The sequence below is a fragment of the Lagenorhynchus albirostris genome, chromosome 4 (genome assembly GCF_949774975.1).
Source record: "Lagenorhynchus albirostris chromosome 4, mLagAlb1.1, whole genome shotgun sequence".
NCBI classification, from domain to species: Eukaryota; Metazoa; Chordata; class Mammalia; order Artiodactyla; family Delphinidae; genus Lagenorhynchus; species Lagenorhynchus albirostris.
Window position 1 is genome coordinate 148159511 of NC_083098.1, and position 23477 is coordinate 148182987.

General features: G+C 55.5%; 1 protein-coding gene across 5 annotated transcripts in view; it reads right to left on the reverse strand.

Annotated features, from left to right (window-relative positions):
- Positions 1-23477, reverse strand: part of PCGF3 (polycomb group ring finger 3) — a 57866-nt gene that overhangs the window by 27571 nt on the left and 6818 nt on the right. For 3 of the 5 annotated variants that reach the window (XM_060148983.1, XM_060148980.1, XM_060148984.1), the window contains exons 2-6: positions 14765-14911; positions 14276-14428; positions 11104-11221; positions 9749-9845; positions 8900-8955 (exon numbers count right to left, since the gene is read on the reverse strand). In XM_060148983.1, the coding sequence (XP_060004966.1) occupies positions 8900-8955; positions 9749-9845; positions 11104-11212 (262 nt within the window). In that variant the 5' untranslated portion in view covers positions 11213-11221; positions 14276-14428; positions 14765-14911. Of the gene's footprint in view, positions 1-8899; positions 8956-9748; positions 9846-11103; positions 11222-14275; positions 14429-14764; positions 14915-23477 lie in introns of all 5 variants that reach the window. The other 2 variants (XM_060148982.1, XM_060148981.1) reach the window with 2 other exon arrangements.

Sequence of the window (23477 nt, forward strand, 5' to 3'; positions counted from 1 at the left end):
TTGGTCGCTTCCTGGACCCACACAGACACTCCAAAATATCTGACTGTGCAGGAAAAAGTAAAAGTGTGAGGCAGCGGACTCGGACGGAAAGAGGGAGGCCTCTCAGAACTGAACTGATGGGCGCAGGCCAGCCCAGAGCCGGGGGCGTTGGAACCAAAGACGGCGAAACCACGAGTCTGTAAATCTGGGATCAGCTTGAAAGGAAATATTTCCCTTAAACAGTCACAGAAATGCCGGCAGAGGAATGAAGCCCTGAAACGCACTGCTGGTGGTGGGAGCCCGTTCCTGTCTGTCCTTCAGGGAGGGCAGGGTCTGCAGGTAACAGCCCCCCTGATGAACGCGAAGAGGGACTCCTCACCTGACAGGTGGACAGGATGCCGCTTCACACACGGGCAGACACTGCACTCGGGACGCAGTGAGGGTCTGTGGCCGCCCCGCGTCAAGCGAGTCTGTCGGCACCTTTTTCCAACAGCATCTGCTCACTTTGGGTCCCGTTTTGGTAATTCTCGAAGTACGTCAAACTTTTCCATTATTGTTCTATTTGTTATGGTCTCTGTGATCAGTGATCTTTGATGTTACTATTTTAATTGTTTTTTTTGTTTTGTATTTTTAATTAAAAGATGTATATTGCTCTTTAGGCATAATGCTATTGCACATTTAATAGACCACAGTATAGTGTAAACATAACTTTTTTACATGCACTTGTGTATGATCTGTGTGATTCACTTTATTGCGACATTCGCTTTACTGCGACGGTCTGAAACCGAACCTGTGGTATTTCCAAGGTCTGCCTGTACCTGGTTTTAATTTCCATTTCTTTAATTTTCACCTACAAGAATGAAAAAGGATTGAAAAATAACAATACTCAATGTCAGATATACACAGGTGTAGAAATGTCAACTGGCATAACTTTTCAGGAAAGTACCTCAGCATATACATAAAAAATATTTTAAAACTTAACTGCTGACCCAAAAGTCCCTACTGCTAGTGATGTATCCCAAGGAAATAACCCGGTAAGGGCATAAGAAGATAAAACCTTATTTGCAACAGTGAAGTATCAGAAACAACCTAAATGCTAAGTGTCTGACAACGTGGACTGGGCCAATCAGAAGAGCTGACTCCCGGGGCTTCACTGGTGGCGCAGTGGTTAAGAATCCGCCTGCTAATGCAGGGGACGTGGGTTCGAGCCCTGGTCCAGGAGGATCCCACATGCCGCGGAGCAACTAAGCCCGTGTGCCACAACTACTGAGCCTGCACTCTAGAGCTCGCAAGCCACAACTACGGAGCCCGAGTGCCACAACTACTGAAGCCCGCACGCCTAGAGCCCGTGCTCCACAACAAGAGAAGCCACTGCAATGAGAAGCCCGCGCACTGCAACGAAGAGTAGCCCCCGCTCACCACAACTAGAGAAAGCCCGCACGCAGCAGCGAAGACCCAATGCAGCCAAAAATTAAATAAATAAAATGAAATTTATTTTAAAAAAAAGAAGAGTTGACTCCCCGCCAGACTCATTCTGTCCCAGAAGACATTTCCAGACAGGGCCACAGAGCCTCAGAACCCTTCTCAACACCACACTGGAGATACCACTATCATCCACTACTGACAGCTGACACGCAAGATACATCTAACTTATCTGCTATGCTGGGGTAAGAGAGTGGGCCATTTATTCAGTGGATACTTTGCAGCCAACAGAAAAGATGACACAGATCATATTTACGGATGCGGGGCAGCTCTACAACAAACTGTTATGAGAACATTATAGACAAAACATGACCTCATCTTGGGGTGAAAGTTATGATAGTGGTAAGACTAGGATGTGTGAGTTCAGGGGACTGAGGAAAGGCTTATAAAAAGTAACACTGCCCTGGGCACATGTACTCCACTGCACCACAAACCTCGGGATCATCACAACAGGTGCAGAAGCAGCATCTGATGGAATCCAACATCCACCCCTGACAAACAGCAGCCGCGCCTGATGAAGGGCACGCGGGAGCCTGCAGCCGACCTCAGGCTTGCGGGCCAGAGACTGAGCACCTCCCCGGGGTCAGGAATAGGACGGGTCCCACATCACAGAGTTCTAGCCCGGGGCTGGCAGACGCTGCTGTGAAGCACAGACAGCGAATATCTGGGGCTCTGTAAGCTGAACATCAAAACTGAGACATTTCATCAGTACTTACGTAACAGAAGAGAGAACAGAATTTTTATTGAGGAAACTGAAATAGATATATATTCAATACAATATGTACACAGGCGTACATATCGGGTGCATTGCTGCCATTATTATCTTGAACAAACTGTTATCTGTTAGATAAATGAAGAATAAGAAAGTTAAGCGTCTTTCTTTTACCTTCACTTATTTCTTCTTTGATGCTCTTCCTTTCCTTAGTAGATCTGAGTTTCCGACCTTTATCATTTTCCTTCTTTCTAAAGAACTTCTTTTAACAACATCTCTAGAAGGCAGGTTTACTGGCAACAAATTCCCCAATTTCTCTTTGTCTGAGAAAGTATTTCTCCTCACTTCTGGAGGATAATTTCTCAGGGTACAGAATCCTGGGCTGCTGGTTTTTCTCTCAACACTGTAAATATCTCACTTCACTCTTTGCTTGCAAGGTTTCTAAGGAGAGGTCAGATGTAATTCTTATCTCAGTTCCCCTGTAGGTAAAGTGTACCCCTCCCCTCCAGCTCCTTTCGGGACTTTTTTCTTTATCTTTGACTTTCTGTACGTTGAAACCGACATGCCCAGGTGTAATTACTCTGGCATTTGTCCTGCTGGGTGTTCTCTGGGCTTCCTGGATCTGTGGTCTGGTGTCTGACATTGATTTGGGGAAATTCTCAGTTAAAATGTTTCAGTATTTCTTCTGTTCTTCTCTCTCTTCTCCTTCTGGATTTCCCATTATGTCACACCTTCACCCCACAGTCCTTAGATGTTCTGTTCTTTCAGCCTTTTCCCTTTGCTTTTGGGTTTTCAGGGACTCTGTCGAGATGTCCTTTCGCTCAGAGGTTCCTTCCTCAGCCGTGTCCACTCTAATCAGCCCGTCAAAGGCAACCTTCATTTCTGCTGCAGGGCTCTGATCTCTGGCGTTTCTTTTCGGTTCTTCCTTTGGATTTCCACCTCTCTGCTCACATTCCCCTTATGTCCTGCATGCTGTCTACTTTATCCATTAGAGCCCTCAGCACGTTGACCACAGTTGTCTTAAGTCCCGGTCTGATAATTCCAACATCCCTGCCATGTCTGGTTCTGATGTGTGTTCCATCTCTTCAGATTCTGTTTTTTGCCTTTTAGCATGACTCGTCGTTTTTTTCTTGTTAGCTGGACATGACACTGGGTAAAAGGCACTGCTGTGAACAGGCCTCAGTGCTGTCGTGGTGAGGTGGCGGGGACGGGACACCCCACAGCCTTGACCACGGTTGTCCTCGGCGAGCCTGAGCCTCTGGACTGTGAACCTCGCTCGTGCTTCTCAGGTGTTCCTCCCCACTCGGGCGGGACAAGGTGGCTGAAGTTGGGTCTTTCCTGCCCCCAGGCCAGTTTTGCTCTGACAATAGCCCAGCAGGCACGGTTGTGGTTAACTGGGTCCCCAGAGGTCAGGTCTTCTTCAGATGTGCCCAGGGCTTGGGGCATTTCTTTCCCCTCCCCTGCTGGGGGAACCTGGTCGAGTTCCCAGAGACGAACCTCACAGCATCGCGAGGCCCGCTGTGACAGCCCCCGGGCAGGTCTCAACTCTTGGACTTGTCCACCAGGAGCCTCAGTGACCCCTGAGTCACAGACCAGTCTCTCCTGCCCAGGCTCTGGTTCCTGGGCGTTTCCAGTCCTGAGTCTGTGGCAGGCAGCCGTGTGCCCCCGCGTCTGTGGTCAGTCCCCCATCTCGGGGGCAGCGGCTGGCCCTGCACCCTCCTCTCTTACAATGTAAGAACGGCTGATTGTTCAGTGCGTTCTGCCTTTTACTTGTCGTTGGGACGAGTGGAGACTCCTAAGCTCCTTAGGTGAGGCACCAGAAACCTGAAGTCACGAAGTTAAAGACACAGTAGTAATACCCGAGCACGAACTTTACAGCGCGGCCACTAACGAGAAGAATGGACGCCTGTCGGGCGGCGGATGACGTTTGTTTAGTGGGGTAAAAAGTGCGCGCTGCTTAGCGCCAAAACTGAGCGCTCGTGTTCATCTGTAAGGAGATCTTACATACTTCACCTTGAAAATGTCTTTGCACACAGAAATACTGACTTCAGTCCAGAGCAGTCATCACTCAGAAGGCGCTGAGGGAATTCTATTAGATTCTTCTCTTGGGATTTGCCTTTGTTCCACAGACTGATCACTTCCCAGTGGAGGTCAGGCGGATGCCCCTCGACTGCACAGCTATATGGATTCTGAAACACGGAAGCTGCTTCACCTGCACCAGGCCCCGGACTCCACCAGAGCTGTTTGCTGGGGCTCTGCAAACAGGTCTGCTGTGAGTCTAGGGGGTGGTCTCCGCTCCCCTTGAGCTGCCGACAGCCCGGGGCGTCTGCACGGCAGCTGGATGGGGCTTGCAATTCAAGAGACGTTAGTTGTTGAAAACTTCCCACATTGCAGGTTTTGCATTTCAGTATTGCTCTCCTTATGACATTAGGCTGGATTCATCAAGGAACATTATCAGGTCTTTAACAAAAGCAAATTTCCAAAGCCATTCGGTGTGACGTTGTTAAAGGTGTTTCTTTTCATTCAGAAAAACTTCAATCTGCCCTTAGCTCAAAAAAACCTCAAAAAACAAAAAAACACACACACAACAAAAAACTTACCACCGCCAAGGCATCAAAATATTGTGCGGCTGTGATAAGGGAAGTCGGGGTACTCAGCTTTTAACTCTGACAAAAATTCACACAAATGATTACGTCCCAAAGCGTGAATGGATTCCACCGTGGACACCACTGGTTCAGGACATACGATCCAAGTATCTTCTGCAAAGTACCTGCTGGTTGATGAGTATCGTGATGAGCTTTCACTGAAAACCTAACGTTTTCACAGTTTAGTTAATTTGTTCAACCAAGTATTTCCCTGACCCCACACACGTTCACCAACACGGCTGTGACACGTCTCAACAGAGCCCACTTCAGGTTGTACTGAATTAGCATCTTCTCAACTTCCCGGAAAACCCTCTCTCCTGCGGTTGTGCCCCGTGGACTCTGCGCAGAGGCTCATTCGCCCATCACGTCAAACGCACCCAATAAACACTGCGCAGATCGGAGACTCCGGAGCCGAGGAAAACCACTCAAACTGCCCGCCTCGCTTCCGAGGGCTGGCGTTGCCCCTAACTGTCAGCTCCCTGAGCGACGGTTCCCGCCACGGCTCCTGTTCTCAAACAGGCTCACTTTCTCTGGACAGACTTCCTCAGCCGCTGCAATCAAACAACATTTAACCAACTTATCACTAGTAAGTGATTTTCCTTGCGTGACCAACAAATGAGCCAACCAGAAACCTACTCTGATTGCAGCCTTATAGGTTATTCTTATTTTTGTGAAGAAATCCTGCTGTGATGAGACATTCCATTGTAAATTTTCAATTCTTTCTAAAAGTTGCTTTCCTCTGAGTGTTTAGTCTGATGCCAACACATCTTATAACTTTCTATTTTAACACAGATGTAGTGTCACCGCAAGATAAACAGGACGCTTCCCCGGCTGACAATGACAATCCAAGGACAAATCCACCCACCCGTCACCATGGCTGAAACGCTGGACGCTTCTCCCCTTGTCTCGATGCGGTGGGTGCTGGTAATACAGCCTCCACAGCGTTTGTGCCGACGGGGCTGGTCCACCTGCTGCAGATGCTCCAGCCGCCGTCGAGTGTGAGACAAATGTGCGTCCCTGAATGAGCGGGGCTGTGTTCCAGCAAACTATCCGTGGACGGAGACATCTCAACGCAAAACTCTCATGTCACAAAATATTCTCTTTCTTTTGATTTTTTCCAACTATTTAAAAACGTGGGGACTTCCCTGGTGGTCCGGTAGTTAAGAATCCACCTTCCAATGCAGGGGACACGGGTTCGATCCCTGATCCAGGAACTAAGCTCCCACGTGCCGCAGGGAAACTAAGAGCCCGTGCACGGCCAAACACAGCGAGGACCCAGCGCAGTGAAAAAAAAAGAAAAAAGTGAAACACACCCTTGGCTCAGGGGCTGCACGCAACAGGCAGGGCCGGGTCTGGTCGGCAAGGGGTTTGCCGGCTCCTGCCTCAGCCAGCGCGAAGAGGCAAGAGAAAGAGATGCAGATGCAGAGCAGCCCTGCTCCAGAATAAAGCCCTCACACGCACTCACCCACGTCCACAAAGTTCGTAACAGAACGTTCACCGCGCCCCTCCCCCAGGTGAAAGCAAAAGACGACACACGTGAAGTGTCGGTCAGGAGAGGAGCCTGGATGAACGGGAGGGGCCCCAGCAGACCCCGGAGAGGAGCAGCTGCAGCTGCGCGAGGGCATGTCACACAAAATAGGTCACGATAAAGCGTACAGGTACAGATGCTGCCTCGGGGAAAAACGGGCTTTTCTAAATTATAAAAACAAAAAGAAACAAGAGACAACTAAAAAACTCATCTTCCACCTTAAAGGCTTCATCTACAAGGGAACAGAAGAACAGTCTACCGGCCACAGGCTGGATCCAGAAAGCCAAGCCACTTTTTATTTCCCAAAATTCGCGAGAGGACGCATGCGGGAAGTGAAGCCCCTGCCGCGGGGTGGGCAGCTCGAAGGGGCTGCAGAGCAGGAGGGCATCCTCCAGACACCCCGGGCCCCCAGGGTCACTGCTCGGTCTCGGGTGAAATGTGCTCCGGACTCTCTGGAGGACCCGGGAGAGGGCCCATCTCAGAAACCAGCTTTGCAAGCTGGCCCCAAACCAGAGAAACTGCAGACAGCCCACGTTCAGAAAACAGCCCGCTGCTACGGACCTGGACACTACAGCGATCTTTTAAAGAGCGACAAAGGACCGAAAGTTTGAGAAAACAGAGGAATGGATTATTTGCCTACCCAGAAAGCACCCTGGACTGGGGGCAGAGCTCAGGCTGCCTTGGGCGTTAGTGTGAACTTGGGGAATGCTGGAATCCCTCCGGTTCTTCCACGTCAGGGTGGCGATCACGGCTACAGGCTGCCTGTGGAGAGGACGAGGGGACGCGTGCACAGGACAGGCTCGGCAGAAGTCGGCAGAGTCTTACACCCGCCCTCTTCCCTCACAAGCCAAAGCTCCACTGAGAACGCGTCACTGTGCTCCCCACGCGCCGACTGCTGGCCTGAGACACCACCGCCCGCAGGGGTGAGCCCAGACCCTGCAGACCGGCTCCAGGGAGCCAAGCGGGCAGAGCCCGCCAGCCACAGATCGAGGAGGCTTTGAACTTCAAAAAGGACAGTAACTGCAATAACCTGAGAACAGTAAATGCTCAAAGCCATCTGATCGGGGCTGGAGCGGCTGGGAAACCAGCTCATTTTCTGTAAACAAATAAAGGAAAACTTCACACATTTGTTCTGCTGTTCTGTACAGAGTGGATCTTGGGAAACCAAGCCGGGGAGCGTGTCTTTATGGAGGCCTCCCTGCCATCAGTGGAGGCGGGTGACGGAACAGGGGGCGCGGCCTGGCTGCCTCCAGGCCTCACGGGCTCTGCGGGACCTGGCTGCCAGGACCACATCTGCGAGGGCCCCGTCTGGGCGGAGTGACACTGGAAGGCGCCAGAGTCCAACAGGGCCTCTTGATCCCACACACACACAGGAACGTGGAGACAGGAGGGGCCAAGGGGGGGACCCGCGTTGACCTTGACTGAGACCAACTAAACCCCGAGAGACGGGAACGCCTCACCCACTAGGACCTGATGCAATAAGGAATCAGTACTATCATCTCGGTTTACAAAGGTGCTGTAGCTCCGAGTTTGAAGAAAAATCCTTCTCTTTGGGGAACGAATGGCAACGTTTCCAGATGAAACAACAGGAAGGGCGGGGGAAGGAGGTGAACAGGTTTCACCACAAGCTGACAACTCCTGACCCTGGATCATAAATACATCGAGTTCTTTACGGGATCTTGCCTGTTGCACGCTGCAAATATCCTGCAACGATTTTGAACGGTGTCAGCACTTTATTTTCCTGCAGTCTTTGCCTTTCCCCAGTACTAGAAAACCCTTCAAATGTCCGAATATGATTGTTTTTATCTACATTTACTCAAGAAATTTAAACTCTTCTTTTATGAATGAATTCTACGAACAATGAAAGAAGACTTTAACGATATCACTCCCTAGGTTGTGTCTTAAAGATCAGATGTGACATCCACTGACCTAACTGAATAAGCCTGTACTTGAAATTATAACCCTCTTCTGAAACACGGCAGTGAGAAAACACTGCCCAAATGAATTGCTAACGTATCTTATCTTTGAAAGAAAGTTGTGCCTAGCTTTCATCAGCTGGCAGTGCTTCACCAGCCACTGCTCACACTGAACAGATTTCTGAGGCCTGTGTCCCCGCCCGCCCCCCCAGTCACTGCCCCCAACAAGGGCAGGACAGTCTCAGTGTTCAGAATCGCAGAAAAGTTTTAAAAAGAACAGCCGTTTCCACTTTCAGGATATTTGTACCACAGAGTATTTCTTCTCAACTCTCATAGATTTGACTTTAACTACAGTTAAACTTTACTGACACAGGGTTCCCGGCCTCACCTCCAGGCGGCACAAGTGAGAGGCTACCCTGCGCCTCCTGAGCGAAGTGGGAGGTGTGAGTGATGATGGATGAAACCGGCCAGCACATGGCCCCCATCTGCCCCGGGCCCCAGGCCAGCGGCTCGGCGGAAACGGCACCGACTGGCCGGCCGGCTGAGCGAGACGTCCAAAGCCAGGACCCCGGAGAGAAAAGCCCCTCAAAGGCCGTGCTGCGGACGCAGAAGTCCAGGTGGATGCTCTGACACTTACCTTCTTGGAGGCCTGGGACCAATTTGTAAACAATATCTTGCATGGTTCTGTCATGACTGGCAAAAAGAACAGAACAGGTGGGTTAGCCAGAAGCGTCAATTGTCTAATTCTCGAACGTTTTCCATTTAACAATAATAAACTCCACAATCACAAATTTGGAGTTTTGGTTGAATTTTGCTTCTAGTTTGCACTTCAGAACAAGTCTGTGCTAGCAAAAGCGACACATGGCCGGAAGGAACCCGTTGTTCAATTTGGGCTCTATATGCTTGTGAACATTTCAAATGAGGAGGAGGACACAGGCAAGATCCTTCGGTGACCAGCTCCCTCTGCCCGCTGGGCTTCTCAAGTCCTAACAGGTATCAGGCAGCCTGGGCTGTGCCAGGCCAAAGGGAGTTTCTCACACTTTCCTGACCAGGGTCCGCGCCAAGAAATACCTTTCACACTCCCGTGTACCTGAACGCGTGGCGCGTGCACACACACAGAAGCATAAAACACAGCTGGCCTCCAGCAGACACGACACCCTCCGAATTTGCTACTAAAGCCACCAGCTTCTCAGAAAGCTCGTCCGACCCACAAGAACAGGGCGCTGGGCAGAGCCGCTGCCGCACGGCTTGACAGCGGGCTGGCTCGTCCCTAGGTCTTGACCTGGGAGCGGCCTCTCCCTCCCACGACACACCTCAACTCGGGGGTCAAAGTGCAGCCAGCCCCGTCCTTCAGCCCCGCCCCTCCTGGCAGGGCAGCCCCCATCTGCCCCGGGCCTCAGGCCAGCGCCTCGGCGGAAACTGCACCGACTGGGCGGCCGGCCGAGCAGGGCGGCGCGAGGCTCGGGGTGAGGCCCGGGCCGCTTACCCGATGTACTGCAGGGGGTGGCTCTGGTGGATGACGATCCTGCACGTGGGGCACGTGTTGTTCTCCTCCAGGTACTTCACCAGGCAGCTCCGGCAGACTGCAGGGAGCGCGCACGTCAGGGCGATGCGTGCGCACGCCAGAGGGGCGGGGCGCGCATCAGAGGGAACGGGAGCGCGCACGTCAGGGAGCGCGTCGGCGGGGTCTCCGCTCCTCCCGGCAGGGCTCCCCGAGGCCACAACGGGACACTGGTGACAGGCCCGCCGCCCGGGTCCACCACCACGGAGGAGCATCAGCTGCCCCTGGACAGAGCTGAGGCCCAGAAACAGGAGGGGAAACTGGAGGAGCAGCTGAGGGGGCCGCAGATGCGCCTTCACGTCCTGTCACAGGGGCTCCGCCACAGGGGCTCCGCCACAGGGGCGAATAGTTACATTCTAGAAGTTAGCCTGAAAGATCACCGGATTTCTTTGTAGGACAAAATGAGATAAAATTTGCTGAATATAACATAAAATACTGCCAGCCAATATCTTAAAATACAATTAACTTTAAAATAAAAATTCTGTCAGAACTGGCAAATATTTTATTTTCTAAACTGAAAAATACAGGATCAAAACTCATCAGTGTTAGAGGATTCGTTTTACTTTAGGAAGTGCCTGCCCCTCGGCCTCCTGGGCCGGCCGCACAAGAGGACCCAGCCTCCAGGTGAAGGCTGCAGCCTGCTCGGCAAGGGCAGGGGCGGCGGGGCTTAAAGGAAGGCGCGCCCAAGGTCAGCACCAGCTCGAAGTCCAGACCTCCAAACACCCACTGGCCTGAGCGGCAGACGAGCAGACTCCTCTGTCTACGGAGTTTAAGGAAGTCATTTGCAAACGGCAAAAATAAGCATTTCTGCCCACTAGAAACGAATATTCTGTCGTACCACACGTAACGGTTTAGTTGTTATATCGAAATACCTAATTTTTCCTTTTTATTCAGCTTTCTAAAGTGACATGTCTACTGAAATTACCCACAGTGTTTTAACTTCAGACAATTTTTCTCATTTATCTTCAAGATCTCCTGTACTCCTGCTGCTGTGTCCTGCTGTGTACTTCAGCTAAAAGCTTTTGGTAAAAAAAGCCAAAGTATCAAGAGCACACAGAACATTCCGCACATACATGTGTGCACTCAGTCACTGCTCCCCCCCATGGCTGTCTAAGGCCACGTTCTAGAACATTCCGCACATACATGTGTGCACTCAGTCACTGCTCCCCCCCCACGGCTGTCTAAGGCCACGTTCTAGAATATTCTGCACATACATGTGTGCAGTCACCGTGCCCCCCCACCCCCAGCTAAGGCCACATTCTAGAATTTTCCGCACATACACGTGTGCAGACACTCGGTCACCGTGGTCGCGTCGATGAGATACCCGCTGCACAGGCGGCAGGTGATGTGGGCGTTTATGTCCCAGAGTTTAATCTTTCTGGTCAACATCTTTGGCTTCTGCAAGAAAAAAACACGTATTAACTAATACATGAAACGGTGTGATGTTTCATCAAAGGTTTGGGTTCAGCGGAAATCGAGCTACAGTCTGTGTGTCCAGGAGGAGCTCAGAGTGAGCAGGGCTGAGGCCAGGTCCCCGCCCTGCAGCCCTGCTTCCACCATGAGACAGGCAACCACCCAGCCGCCCCTGGAGGACTGGGTCATCCTGGCCCCAGGGCAGCGCCGGGCCGCGGACACGCTGCCGCTTCTCACTTCTCCCCCTTCCGGGCCCCCGGGCCCTCTCTTCCTGCTCAGAACCCCGGAGGCCAGCTGGTGAGATGACGCGAAGCAGGGGAGGTTTGTGGAGCAGTGGGCGGAGAGGCCAGGGAGCAGGTGGGCCAAGCTGAGGCTGGGTCTAGGCAGAAGGAAACGTGGTCTCTCTGGAGCTCTGGTTCCTCCGTAAAGCCGACCACATGGGAGCAGCTAAGGCCCCCCCACCCTGGGAAGCACAGCCCACAACACGGCATCGTAAAAGTCCAAACGTCTGTGCACTGAAGTGTGGACGCGTCGTCTCTGCGCCGGTGGGCGGGTGCCCTCCAGAGCTGGGGTGGCTCTGACTGGCTCTCCTGCCAGACCACAGGCTCACGAGGGCAGGGTCTTGTCATCTGACCCAATACAATGCTGTGCAGCAGGGGAAACAGTCCCAAAGACACCACATCCTACCCCAAACCTGTGTGTCACCTCACATGGCAAAAGGCCCCTGAGGCGGGAGACGGCCCTGGAAGCCCCAGCGGGACCTCGTGTCACCACAGGGCCCGTACGAGGGCACGAGGCTCGGAGGAGACAGGAGAAGCTGCCTGTGGGCTGTGAACAGGGAGGGGGCTTCTAGGAGCTGGAAGGAGCCTCTCTGGGAGGAGCAGCCCTGCCCACACCTGGATTTTAGCCCCGTGAGACCCGTTCTGGACTCTGGCCTGCAGCGCTGGCAGGTCAGACACCCATGTGGCCGCAGCCACTAGATTCCTGGGGGTTCCCTGCAGTACAAGTAGGAGACTCGCCGGATGCTGACGCCGTGCAGGATGCAGGGAATTTTCAAGACAAGCATCACCAAGAGAACTCCGCAGAGAGAGACAGGACCACGATCCAGGAGACGGAGGGCCTCCGCATCCGCGTGGGCGGCAGGCTGGACAGTGCCGCCTCGCCCAGCAGCCACAGCGCACCTGGCGCACGGGCTCCCGCGGCTCAACGCTGTTGCCCGAAGGCAGAGGGAAGGAAACGGCTGGGCGGGCGGGGCCCCCTGGAGACTAAATCGTCACCTGCACTGAAACCCAGCGGAAAAGACTTTCAGCGCAGACTGACGCAACCAGCAAGGCTGCCAGGCTCAGTTCACCCATAAAGCGAGAGAGCCTGTAAACCAGCAAGAACGCCCTACGACTTTATTCACGGAGAGTAAGACGTGCGGCAACACTCGCGGTTCTCACCCGAGTCTCTCCTCTCCCCTCGATCACAGGCGCGAGCCGACGCGTGTCCCCGCTAGAGACACCTCTCCCTCGGCCCCTGCAGTGGGCTCTGAGCTGTCAGGAGAGACTAAAAGGGGTGCTTCTCACAGGCGCCCCACGGGCCGACCCACGGGAAACGAGCCCACGTCTGCGAGGCCCACTCGCTCTGGTGTCTTGGTCACCACGTGCTGTGCCAGGCCCGGCCTGACCACTCGCACCCACTAGGACCGGCTCCGTGGAGAAGGGCCCACACGCCTCGTGGAGCAGGAAGTAATGGGAAATAATCTAAAGGAGAGAAACCCTAGTCACTCCCAAGGGAAGCAAAGCAGAGACGGGAGAGCACTGACTGGGCAACGTCCCCGCTGGACGCCGAGGCCCAGGGTGCGCCGTCCACCACCGGCACGACCGAGCCCGGCGCTGTGCCCTCGGCTCACTGGGCGCTGTTCACACACGTCACCAACCCACAGCCAGATCACAACCAAAACCAGCTCCAAAGTCACACAGACGGGGGTTGGGGTCAGTGCGAACTCGTGTTTAGTGGCAACCAGGCAGACAGGTACACATGTGTATGCACACGAGTGTGGACTCACCCACTCACTCCCAGCTCTGTCTGCTGGGAGGGCCCGGGAGTGACCACTCCTAGGCAGCCCTAGGACCTGGCGTGTCCACACCACGTCTGCCGCAAGGGGCCAGCGCTGCCTGGACACGCAACCAACTCCGGGCTGGGCAAGGAGCATAGCAGGACCTGGGGCCCCACTGTGCTCAGATAGGGAACAACTACTATCACTGCTTACCACGGCAGGATAACACAGAGGCCCATGAGGCTACACAGACAGACAGACAGACAAGGGACACCCTTCCTCGCAGAATGGGAGCTGATAAGTGGAAGGAGGGCTGCAAGGTCACCACCCCAGGACAACTGCAGTGACCACTCGCTTAGGAATCCTCGGGGGGTGGTCAGCAGCAGCGAGACTTCGCCAAGGAAGTGAAGGTTCCTAAAGGCTCCAAGCGTCTCCCCACCAAACACTCATCAGCCCCAAGGGAGGGCGGGACCCTCAGAGGAGAAACCCCTAGAGGTCCCCGACTGGGTGACCAGGTGACACCCAGGTGAGGACCGGCCAACCATCACACGGAGAAGGACACAGCACCCCTGGCAGGACTCCTGCCAGAGGGTCCCCCACCCCGAGTCCCCAGGGGAGAGGTCACTCTGCAATGCCATCAGGGTCGTAAAAGCTAAGGCCAGACAGGGGGCCAGGCTGTCCAGGCGCAGCGCCTGCCAAGGGGCCTGGGCAGCCAGCTCTGCCCACACGGGGCCTCCATGCCGGCCCCAGGCACACAAGTAGCTGCCGTCGTGAGGGGCCAACGCTCACGGTCACCACCGCCGCGGTACGGTCCCCAGGCCGCCCTGCACAGCATCCGACACCCAACACCAGACACCAGGTGGGCGCCCATCCAGACAGAGAAGGATGGCGGCTCGAGGCTCTGGGTCCCGTGCTCCCCTGCCAACTGCGGGGCCCAGGCAGTAGCTCGGACACTTCCTGGGACAGCAGGCCCGCCCGGAGAAGGCCGCATCTCCCACCTCCTTGTGAGGCCGTCTGTCCCCTCCTGCTGCCTCTGCATCGGACGCTTCCGGCTACGGGTGCAACGCGGTCACTCCTCGTCCGCCGTGCCCTCCGCGCTCTGGCTCGTCACGTCTGTGCCTGCCTTGTGTCTCTCGCTGTCTTTCCATTTTCTAGCACAGAAACGGGACCTGCTATTCAATTTCGTGTCATTTATGTGACGCACACAGCCCTGTAATTACAGTCTTGCTAGAAGTTTTAGATGAGTCCCACGTAGCAAACAGTGGGACAGGGTCGATCAGAAACGTTAATCGAGAGGAAACTTGAATATGTGTAAATAACTGTGCCCTGATCCGCTCTGGAGCTGCCCCACGTTAAATTTTAAAGGCGTTACAAGGCACTGACCTTTTCTGTGGCTACAACAGACTCATAAGGTGTAATTGAAGGTAAATGTAATCAATTCACATGCACTGAAAGGAGAGGAAGATCGAAGTTTACGCCGCATTTACCTGTACACACAGCCGGATCCTCCGCTACATTCTGAAGCCTGTGGAGACACACGGGACGAGGCGTCACCCACACGTGCCGTCCACACAGAGCCTGGCTCCCCGGACCCGCAGCTTCGGCGGCTCAGGTAAACAGGTCTCTTCCTTTACCTGCTTAAAACAACCAAAAGAAAACCAAGCCTGGCTGACAGTAAAGGCACGGGGCACGGAGACAGGGGCAGGTCTGGGTGGCAGCCTGGTGGCACCGAGGCCCAGGGCTGCTGGGAGCTGGGGGCATGCAGGGGCTGCACCACGTGCTCTGGGGACCAAGACAGCAGGACAAGGGCCCTGGAAAGCTCCTGGGGAGGCGGTGGGCTTCAGGGTGACCTAGTGGGAGGCTGGGCCTCAGGGACGCCGGCGAGAGCGAACCGTGTTATTTAATTTCTGTGATGCTGTTCGCATCTCACGCCCTGTGAAGGAGTCCCCCGGGCCGCTCACTCAGTGACCCGGAACGAGGACGCCCACAGGCTCCAGCCGGGCTCTGGGCCAGCACGGACAACAGACAAACCAGCGCGTGGGGATGGAGCGGGCCCGTGCAGGCTCGCGTGGGGCCTTGGGGCCTCAGCCAGGTGAGCACAGGCAAGCACAGGTGAGGGGCTAGGACGAGTGGCAGGCCAACCAAGGGGCAGCGGAAGGGCGGCACTGAATCGGTAGCACAAGGCCCCTGGAAGGACCTGGCCTCAACTCGGGGCAACGGGAGCTGCGGGACCAGAGAGCCGCCAGTTGCTCTCGGAGGTCTGAGGGGTGGGGTGGCTGGGCGTCCAAACCTCGGTGGACCCCCCCCTCGTCTGCCCATGCCCCCCCTCCTCATGGAAGCCCGAGGTCTCCCCCCACCCATCGGGGGGAAGGGGGCAGGGCCCGGGGGCTGCTCCCTTCTGAAAAGCAGGGGTGGAAAGCACCAGGGCCCCGAAACCACGAGAGACACCTGGGACAAGAGGCCTGATACTCAAGTGATTCGTATCACACCCAACTTATAGCACTTTTACTCTCCAAGTTTTCCCATAACTGCATGCTTTAGTAACTAGTCTTTAAAGCTCAATTAACTTTTACAAGAAAAAGGAAGAAAGTGAGGAAGTGGGTCAGTTACTCAGGGAGATTAAAAGGCACTTACAAGAGAACACAGAGGAGACCCGAACGTGGGTGCAGACCAGGACCCCTGTGGGGTGCAGACCAGAGCCCCTGTGGGGTGAGACCAGAGCCCCTGTGGGGTGAGACCAGAGCCCCTGTGGGGTGCAGAGCAGAGCCCCTGTGAGGTGAGACCAGAGCCCCTGTGGGGTGAGACCAGAGCCCCTGTGAGGTGAGACCAGAGCCCCTGTGGGGTGAGACCAGAGCCCCTGTGGGGTGCAGAGCAGAGCCCCTGTGGGGTGAGACCAGAGCCCCTGTGGGGTGAGACCAGGACCCCTGTGGGGTGAGACCAGAGCCCCTGTGGGGTGAGACCAGAGCCCCTGTGGGGTGAGACCAGAGCCCGTGAGGCTGGAAACTGCTCCACCTGCCATCCACACGGCGGCCACCGAGCCCTTGAACTCTGGCCAAGTGTGAGCGCAGCACCTCAGTGTACTCAGTTTAATTTAATCTCGGTGTGGCCAGCTACACAGTTATAGACGCTTGACATGAGTTCTTAGACAGCAGCGAACAAAAAAGACACAAATCCCTAGAGCCCACATTCTCATGGAGGAAGACAGACAATAAATAATAAATGCCACGAGCAGGTCCATTATTTAGATGTCAAAGGTGACAAACACGACCAACCAGAGCGGGGAAAGGGGGTCGGGAGAACAGGGTGGCTGGGAATATTTCACTGAGAAGGTGACATCTGAGTAATAATATAACATCATGAACAACTTCATGCCAATCGAGTTGAAAGTTCATAAGAAATGGATAAATTCCTAGAAAAATAACTCAGCAGAATTGAGGCAAGCAGAAACAGAACCTGCAGAGTTAGTTCTAAGGAAGCTGGCCCAGGCCGGTTTTACCAAACCTGTGGGAGCCCCCCTCCCACGCAGACCCGCCCAGAGAATCCTTGAGACAGATTCCCGACTCTTGCGTGAGGCCTACACAACACACACCGGAGTGGAACGGGGGACAGACCAAGTGACAATCGTGACACGTCCTCCGGGGTGTGCAGGAGGGCCACCCCAGAATACGAGGGACTCGTGTAAGAAGCGGATGGAATTCATGACAAAAGCTAAAAGGAGGGAAACGATAAGATCCTCCCATAGACGCACAGAAATCACTTGATGAAACTCATTATCCATTCGTGATTTTCAAACAACTCTCAGCGATTAAGAATAGAGGTAACTGTCCACACCTGGTAAAAGCTCTCCATTTAAGAGCCACTAACACACACACCCACTAGATGTGCCTGACGTTCACAGCTCTTCCCAGCAGCCGCCCGTGGGGAGCAGCGCGGCTGAGCGTCCCGAGTCCTCTGGACGCGGCCTACGGCAGAAAGTCAGCACCCCTGGGGGCTCGTGACTGGCCAGACGCTCCAGGACACCAACGCTCCAGGAGGCCTGGCCTCCCCCGAGGGGCCCCAACACTGCCAGGTGGCCTCTTCCCACCTCCCCACCCCCCCTGCACCCCCGCAGCACCCGCTTTCCAAGGGGACCTTCTCCCTCCTACCTGGGGATAGAATATCAGCTTCCACACCCCGTTCTCTGGTCTCCAGGCTGATCCAGTCCCCACTCTGCTTCTCGAGGGCTCTGACGGTCCCAGCAAGCCCTTCTCATTCCAGAAACTTCCATACCTCCCTCCCGACAGGACCCCCTCGACAGGACCCACCCACCTGCTCAGACCTCTCCCTCCCGTCTTCCGTCCCCTACCCCACAGATGTGCTCTCGACAAGTTTCCGGTGACGAGGACAGCGCCAACGCCCCCAATCTCCAAGGCCACTGCCCACCCTGCAGCCCAGCTGACCCCTCTCATGTGGCCCCTGACACGGGGGAAGCAGCAGGTCATGGAGACCAACCCCAGCCCGACACTGCAGAAGGGCCAGGCCGCGCTCCCCACACCCTCAGGCTCACCCCGGGTGCCGGGGGCATTTGCGCCTGCGAGAAGAGGCCCTGCCTTCCTGTCCACGCACCTCGGATCACTGCCCACCCCGTCTGCCCTGCTCCCGCCCCTGCCCCTGACTCCACAGCATGTTTGAGGGGTCTTCCCTGCACCGCTGCCCTTGTATTACACCTACGTTATCCCTTTCGTCCTCTAGGGAAATGCACTGGGTTTGTTTTGCAGCATAAATGCATTTACTAATCACAATCTGGAATTCCTTACTGAATGTAATTAAGGAGAAAGCCCTACAACCCTAACCACCCAACATTTACTGCTGCTCCTAGTGTAACAGTGCACTTCCCTCCGATACGTCTAACACCCCCTCATTCTCACTCAAATGCACCCTCAGACCCTCGTGACGCACGAATCAAATGCGAGCACGCGCTGCCACTCGGCACGGGGCACAGCCCGGGGTCTCCGACTGCGGCCATGCCACACGTGACCGGGGGCCCTCGGCCCCTCCCAGAGGCGCTGGCCTCAGCCAGTCCCATCCCCTTCCCCTCAGGACCCCCGGAGAAAGAACTGCCTCCCCACACAAGCCCACCCCGGTCATGCTTCCCGCCATTCACACATCTTATGAGAACCTTAACATTTTCTATTTATTTGGGGGTTAGTGTTGCTAAGTTATACTTTCCTAGGAAACGGGTCATCAAATTTATTGGCAAAGAATTGCTCACGGTAGCCTGTAAACTCATTAAACAGCTGCACTGCGGAACGTCTGACAAATAACAACAGCACGTACTTTAAAGGACCGCCTGGGCCCTGACTCTGGAAGCTGTGTGAACGGGGCAGGCCGCCGTCCTGAGACTCGCCGAGCGGCCGCATGGACGGCGCATGGACGGTGGCTCACTCCTTCTGTCTGAGCGGCGCCTGCCCTGACGCCCGGCCCCTCGCCCACAGCGGCAACCTGCCTGCATCCCTCGGGGCTGTGGGGACGAGGCTGCCGCGAGCGCTGTGTGTGGCCGCGGCTCTGTGCAGGCGGCCGTTCCGGGGACATGCCCACTGTGGAGGCCACCTGTGCCCGGAGGGCCGTTCTCCCCGCCTGGCCCCAACACCACAGCCTCCGCGGCCTTCTGCGCCCGTGGCCCCGCCCTGGATGATGCCGCGGCTCCTGGCCGGACGGCCCCCTCAACCACGGCGCCGCCGATCCCTTCTCCACAGAGAAGCCTGAGCAGCCTTAGAAACACAAACCAGACACACACCCCTGAATAAACCAACCGAAGGAACCCGACTGCTGACAAGGGGTGCCCTCCCTCCACGTTCCGCCCTGACCACATCGGTGTCCGCGACGGCGCCTGTCCAAGTCGGCTCCATTCCCCTTGGCCTTGCCCACCCCTCAGCTGTGTACGTGCTGCTGCCTGGCAGCCTGACACTGCATCCTCAGGGCGGCCACCAGAGACCCCAAGACTCCCGGAGAGGCCACCCAAGCCCCAGTCCTAACCCGCTCGCTGTCCTGTCCCCACGCTGTCACCACCCTCGGTGTGTGTGCCGGCGCCCCCGGCAGGGCCGAGGCCGTGTCCTCAACACGGGGCACCACGTCCAGCAGGGCGCCCGCCCCAGAGCCGGTGCCCAGGAAGTAAGACCTGTCCAGTCAGCCGGCACCCAAGCACTCTGGGAAACCTTCTCCTCCTCCTTTCACCAAACTGCCGGCCTCTGCTCCCTGCCGACACCCTCTTCTCAAGACCAGCCGCTCCGCGCGGACGCTGTGCTCAGCTCTGCCCCCGACTGCACCCAGGCGAGCTGGACAGGCCACCCCGGTGCCCCGGGCGGGTGCACGAGAGGAGCCCCGCTCTGTCGGGCCCCCCGAGGCCCTTTGCCTGGCCGACCCGGCCCCACGGCCTCACTGCTCCCTGCGGCCCCGGCGGCCTCGCTCACCAGGCGAGCCCACACCCATGACGGTGCCTGGCACACAGTGGGTTGCGGGACTCACACTCTGGTAGCAGCGCTGGGTCTGAGCAAGGCCTGAAAGGTGGACGGCCCCACAGGCCTCTGTGCTCACACCTGCCCCGCTCCCGTGCCGTCCATGCCGGGCCACACTGACCCCAACACGGCTCGAGGGGTCCCCGGTGAGAAATCCTGCAAAGGCTCAGGGAAAGCTTCAGCCTCCGGTGGCTCACGAGGCCCCAAGGCCACCTTCCTCCACGACGGCCACGGTGGACCCCCTTGGGGGTCTAGAACATTCTAAGTGCAGTCCCTGCTCGGGGTCCTCGCATTACTGTACTCTCTGCTGGGACGTTCTCTCTCCGACGGTCACCCCCAACAAGCCTCTGCTCCAGTGCCACCTCCCTAGCGAGCTTTCTGAGGCCACCCTGTTTAAGGTCCATGCCCACCGGCACAGGACTCTGAGCTACCACCCGCCACACCTGTAACTGACTGATTCTGTGTCACCCACCTCCCTAGACTACAGAGTCAGCCATGTGACCAGCAACACTGAAAATTCAACAGGACTGTATGATAACGTTGAGAAAATCCTGGGACCTCCCTGGTGGTCCAGCGGGTACGACTCCGCACTCCCAATGCAGGGGGCCCGGGTTCGATTCCTGGTCAGGGAACTAGATCCCGCGTGCCACAACTACGAGTTCGCGTGCTGCAACGAAAGATCCCACGTGCTGCAACAAAGACCTGGCGCAGCCAAATAAATAAATAAATATATTTTTTTAAGTTGAGAAAATCTTTCCAAAGGGTAGAAAAGACAGGAAAGAGAAGGGATGCAACACCCAACTAACAGGTGTTTCAGAAAAAGAAAACAGAAGGGCCTTGACGTCCAGTCTCACGCTTTACTCCTCAGGCTGGGTGATGAGTACCCGTGTATTCCTGTGTCATCCACCATGCTTGTTTACAGGCAGTATTTCATGACTTGGAAAAAGTGATTCGAGTATTTCCCCAGCTGGAAGAATCAGACGGCAAGGGACCAAGTGCCGACCCATATCCAAACAGGTCCCCGCGTCTGAAGCCGTCAAGGGCGCCAGGAAGGATCCTAAAGGTTCCGGGGAAAGGAGGTGCCCCACGCAGGGCAGGAGTCAGCCAGCACCAGACTCTTCACCTGCAACACCGAACTCTACGGGGCAAAGCGGTGACTCTTTCCAAGGTCCAAAGACAGACGACTTTAAGGTAGATTCTACATCCAGCCGAACTACCGACCAGGTGCGAACTCTCAGAGGTCTCAGGAAACGCCCTCAAACACTGCTTCAAAACACGCCCTTGAGCACGTGTTATGTGCCAACAGGCGCTCGCATGTCAGCACAGGTGCAGTGATGAGCAGGCTGGGCCGCTCTGACTGGGACCGAGTGCAACCACGTGGACGGACGTCCCAACTTTGACCCCGGGGGGCAGGGCACCGTGCAGACAGGGCGAGGGACCCCGCACGCCCAGCACCAGCCCTCTAGACAGGACGGGGGTGAAGACAGGGGGCCAAGGAGGGTGCGGGGATCAGGCCCAGCCCTCGAGAACCTGGGCCAGGACAGTAACGTCAGACAAAGTGAGGCCAAAGGGAAGGTGCAGTTAGAACGTAGCCTGAAACAGACTGTATTTGCATAATCACATCGATTTCCCACTCAGATCCAAGCTTTGGAGAACCACGAAAAATGCCACGAAAGGACTGGGGGACCCCAAGTTTCCACTGGCAGGCAGCTGGCTGCAGACGCTACTCCACAGCAGACACGGGGCCCCTTCATGAAAAAACCACGGGCGGAACCACAGACCTGGGCCGGGATCCCCACAGGGTCTCAGAACTGCGCGGCAACTCGACTCCTTGTCACCCCCCCACTTCCCGCGTCTGAACTAGGACAGTTGCACCTGCTGGCATGTCTGCCCTGTGGTGCTATGGGGCGGGCACAGCGCCCACCTCGCTGGTTCACAGCTGCACCAGACAGGTGGTCCAGGGGATGAGAGTCTGCGGAACCTTGGAAGGGAGGGGCAAGTGTGGTTTGCACTTGGGGGATATGAAATTTAGGGGGGCCAGAGGGGAGACTATGGTAGGCAGAATTCTGAGAGGCCCCAGGATTCTGGGCCCCAGTGTACACACACCTCTGGCCTTACTATCCCACATACTGCTGTAAAGGGGTTTTTGAAGATGTAATCGAGGTTTCAAATCAGCTGACCTTAACACAGGGCGGGTATCCAGTGGCCTGACCAAATTGCATGGTCTTTCAAAGCAGAGTTTTCTCCAGCTGGTGGCAGAAGAGAAGGTCAGAGGGATGAGCCCTGCTGACCTGGCAGAAAGCAACATGGTCTGTCAACTGCCCATGGCCCCCTGGGCAAAAAACGGGAGTGCCTCTAGGAGCTGAGGGCAGTCCCCAGCGGTGAGTCCCAGACAAGAGCTGCAGCTTGGCCCACACACTGACTTCAGCCTCTGAGGCCCTGAGCAGAAGAGTCAGCCACACCCGGCTGCACTCCTGACCGTGGAACTGTGACTAATAACTGGGTGTCCTCTTAAGCCACTAAGTTTGTGGCAATTTGCTTTCCAGCAATAGAAAACGAAGACAATAGCGTTTAGAGAAATGGACGATGCTGGCAGAAGTCCCAAGCATGTAAAATACAGAGTCACCACCAACTCTGGAAATATTCTCACTAGGCAAGTGTTCTCCCAATTTTAGAGACCAGAATCAGGTTAACAAACACATGGAAGCAGCGGGAGTCCCCTGGTATGGACTGAATTGTGCCCCCAAAATTCATGTGTTGAAGCCCTAACCCCCATCTCCAAACATGGGGCCTTTGGGAGGTTGAGATTCAGGACAGTGGGGCCAGGATGGGATTGGTGCCCTGAGAGGAAGGGCTCAGCAGGCTCCCTGTGTGCCTGTGAGGACACAGCAAGAAGGTGCGTCTGCAGGCCAGGATGCGGGTCCTCACCGGGAACCAAACCCACTTGGTAGTACCCTGAGCTTGGACCCCAGCCTCCAGGACTGTGAGAAATAAATGCCTGCTGTTTAAACCACCCTGTGAAGGACTTCCCTGGTGGCCCAGTGGTTAAGAATCCGTCTGCCAATGCAGGGGACATGGGTTTGAGCCCTGGTCTGAGAAGATCCCACATTCCGCGGAGCAACTAAGCCCGTGCGCCGCCAACTACTGAGCCTGCGCTCTAGAGCCCACAAGCCATGACTATGGAGCCTGCACTCTAGAGCCCACGTGCCACAACTACTGAGCCCGTGTGCCGCAACTACTAAGCCCGTGCACCACAACTACTGAGCCTGCGCTCTAGAGCCCGTGAGCCACAACTACTGAGCCCATGCACCACAACTACTGAAGCCCGCGCATAGCAACGAAGAGCCAATGCAGCCAAAAATAAATAAATAAATAAATTAAAACAACAGAAACCAGCCCGCGACGCTCTGTCCCGCAGCCACGCTGAGGCACGCTCTCTGGGCCCCTTCAGTGAAACGCCAGGGAAACCCGTCTGCCTCCAGCAGCTCCCAGCTCCAGTGTGCAGAAGGCAGTTTCTCTGCGATAGCAGAAGCCCTATTTCCTGTAACAAGTTCAAAAAATTTCTACCCACTAAACCTTTTACATATATATATATATTTTTAAATAAATTTATTTATTTATGTTTCGCTGTGCTGGGTCTTCATTGCTGTGCACGGGCTTTCTCTAGTTGTGGTGAGTGGGGGCTACTCTTTGTTGTGGTGCGCAG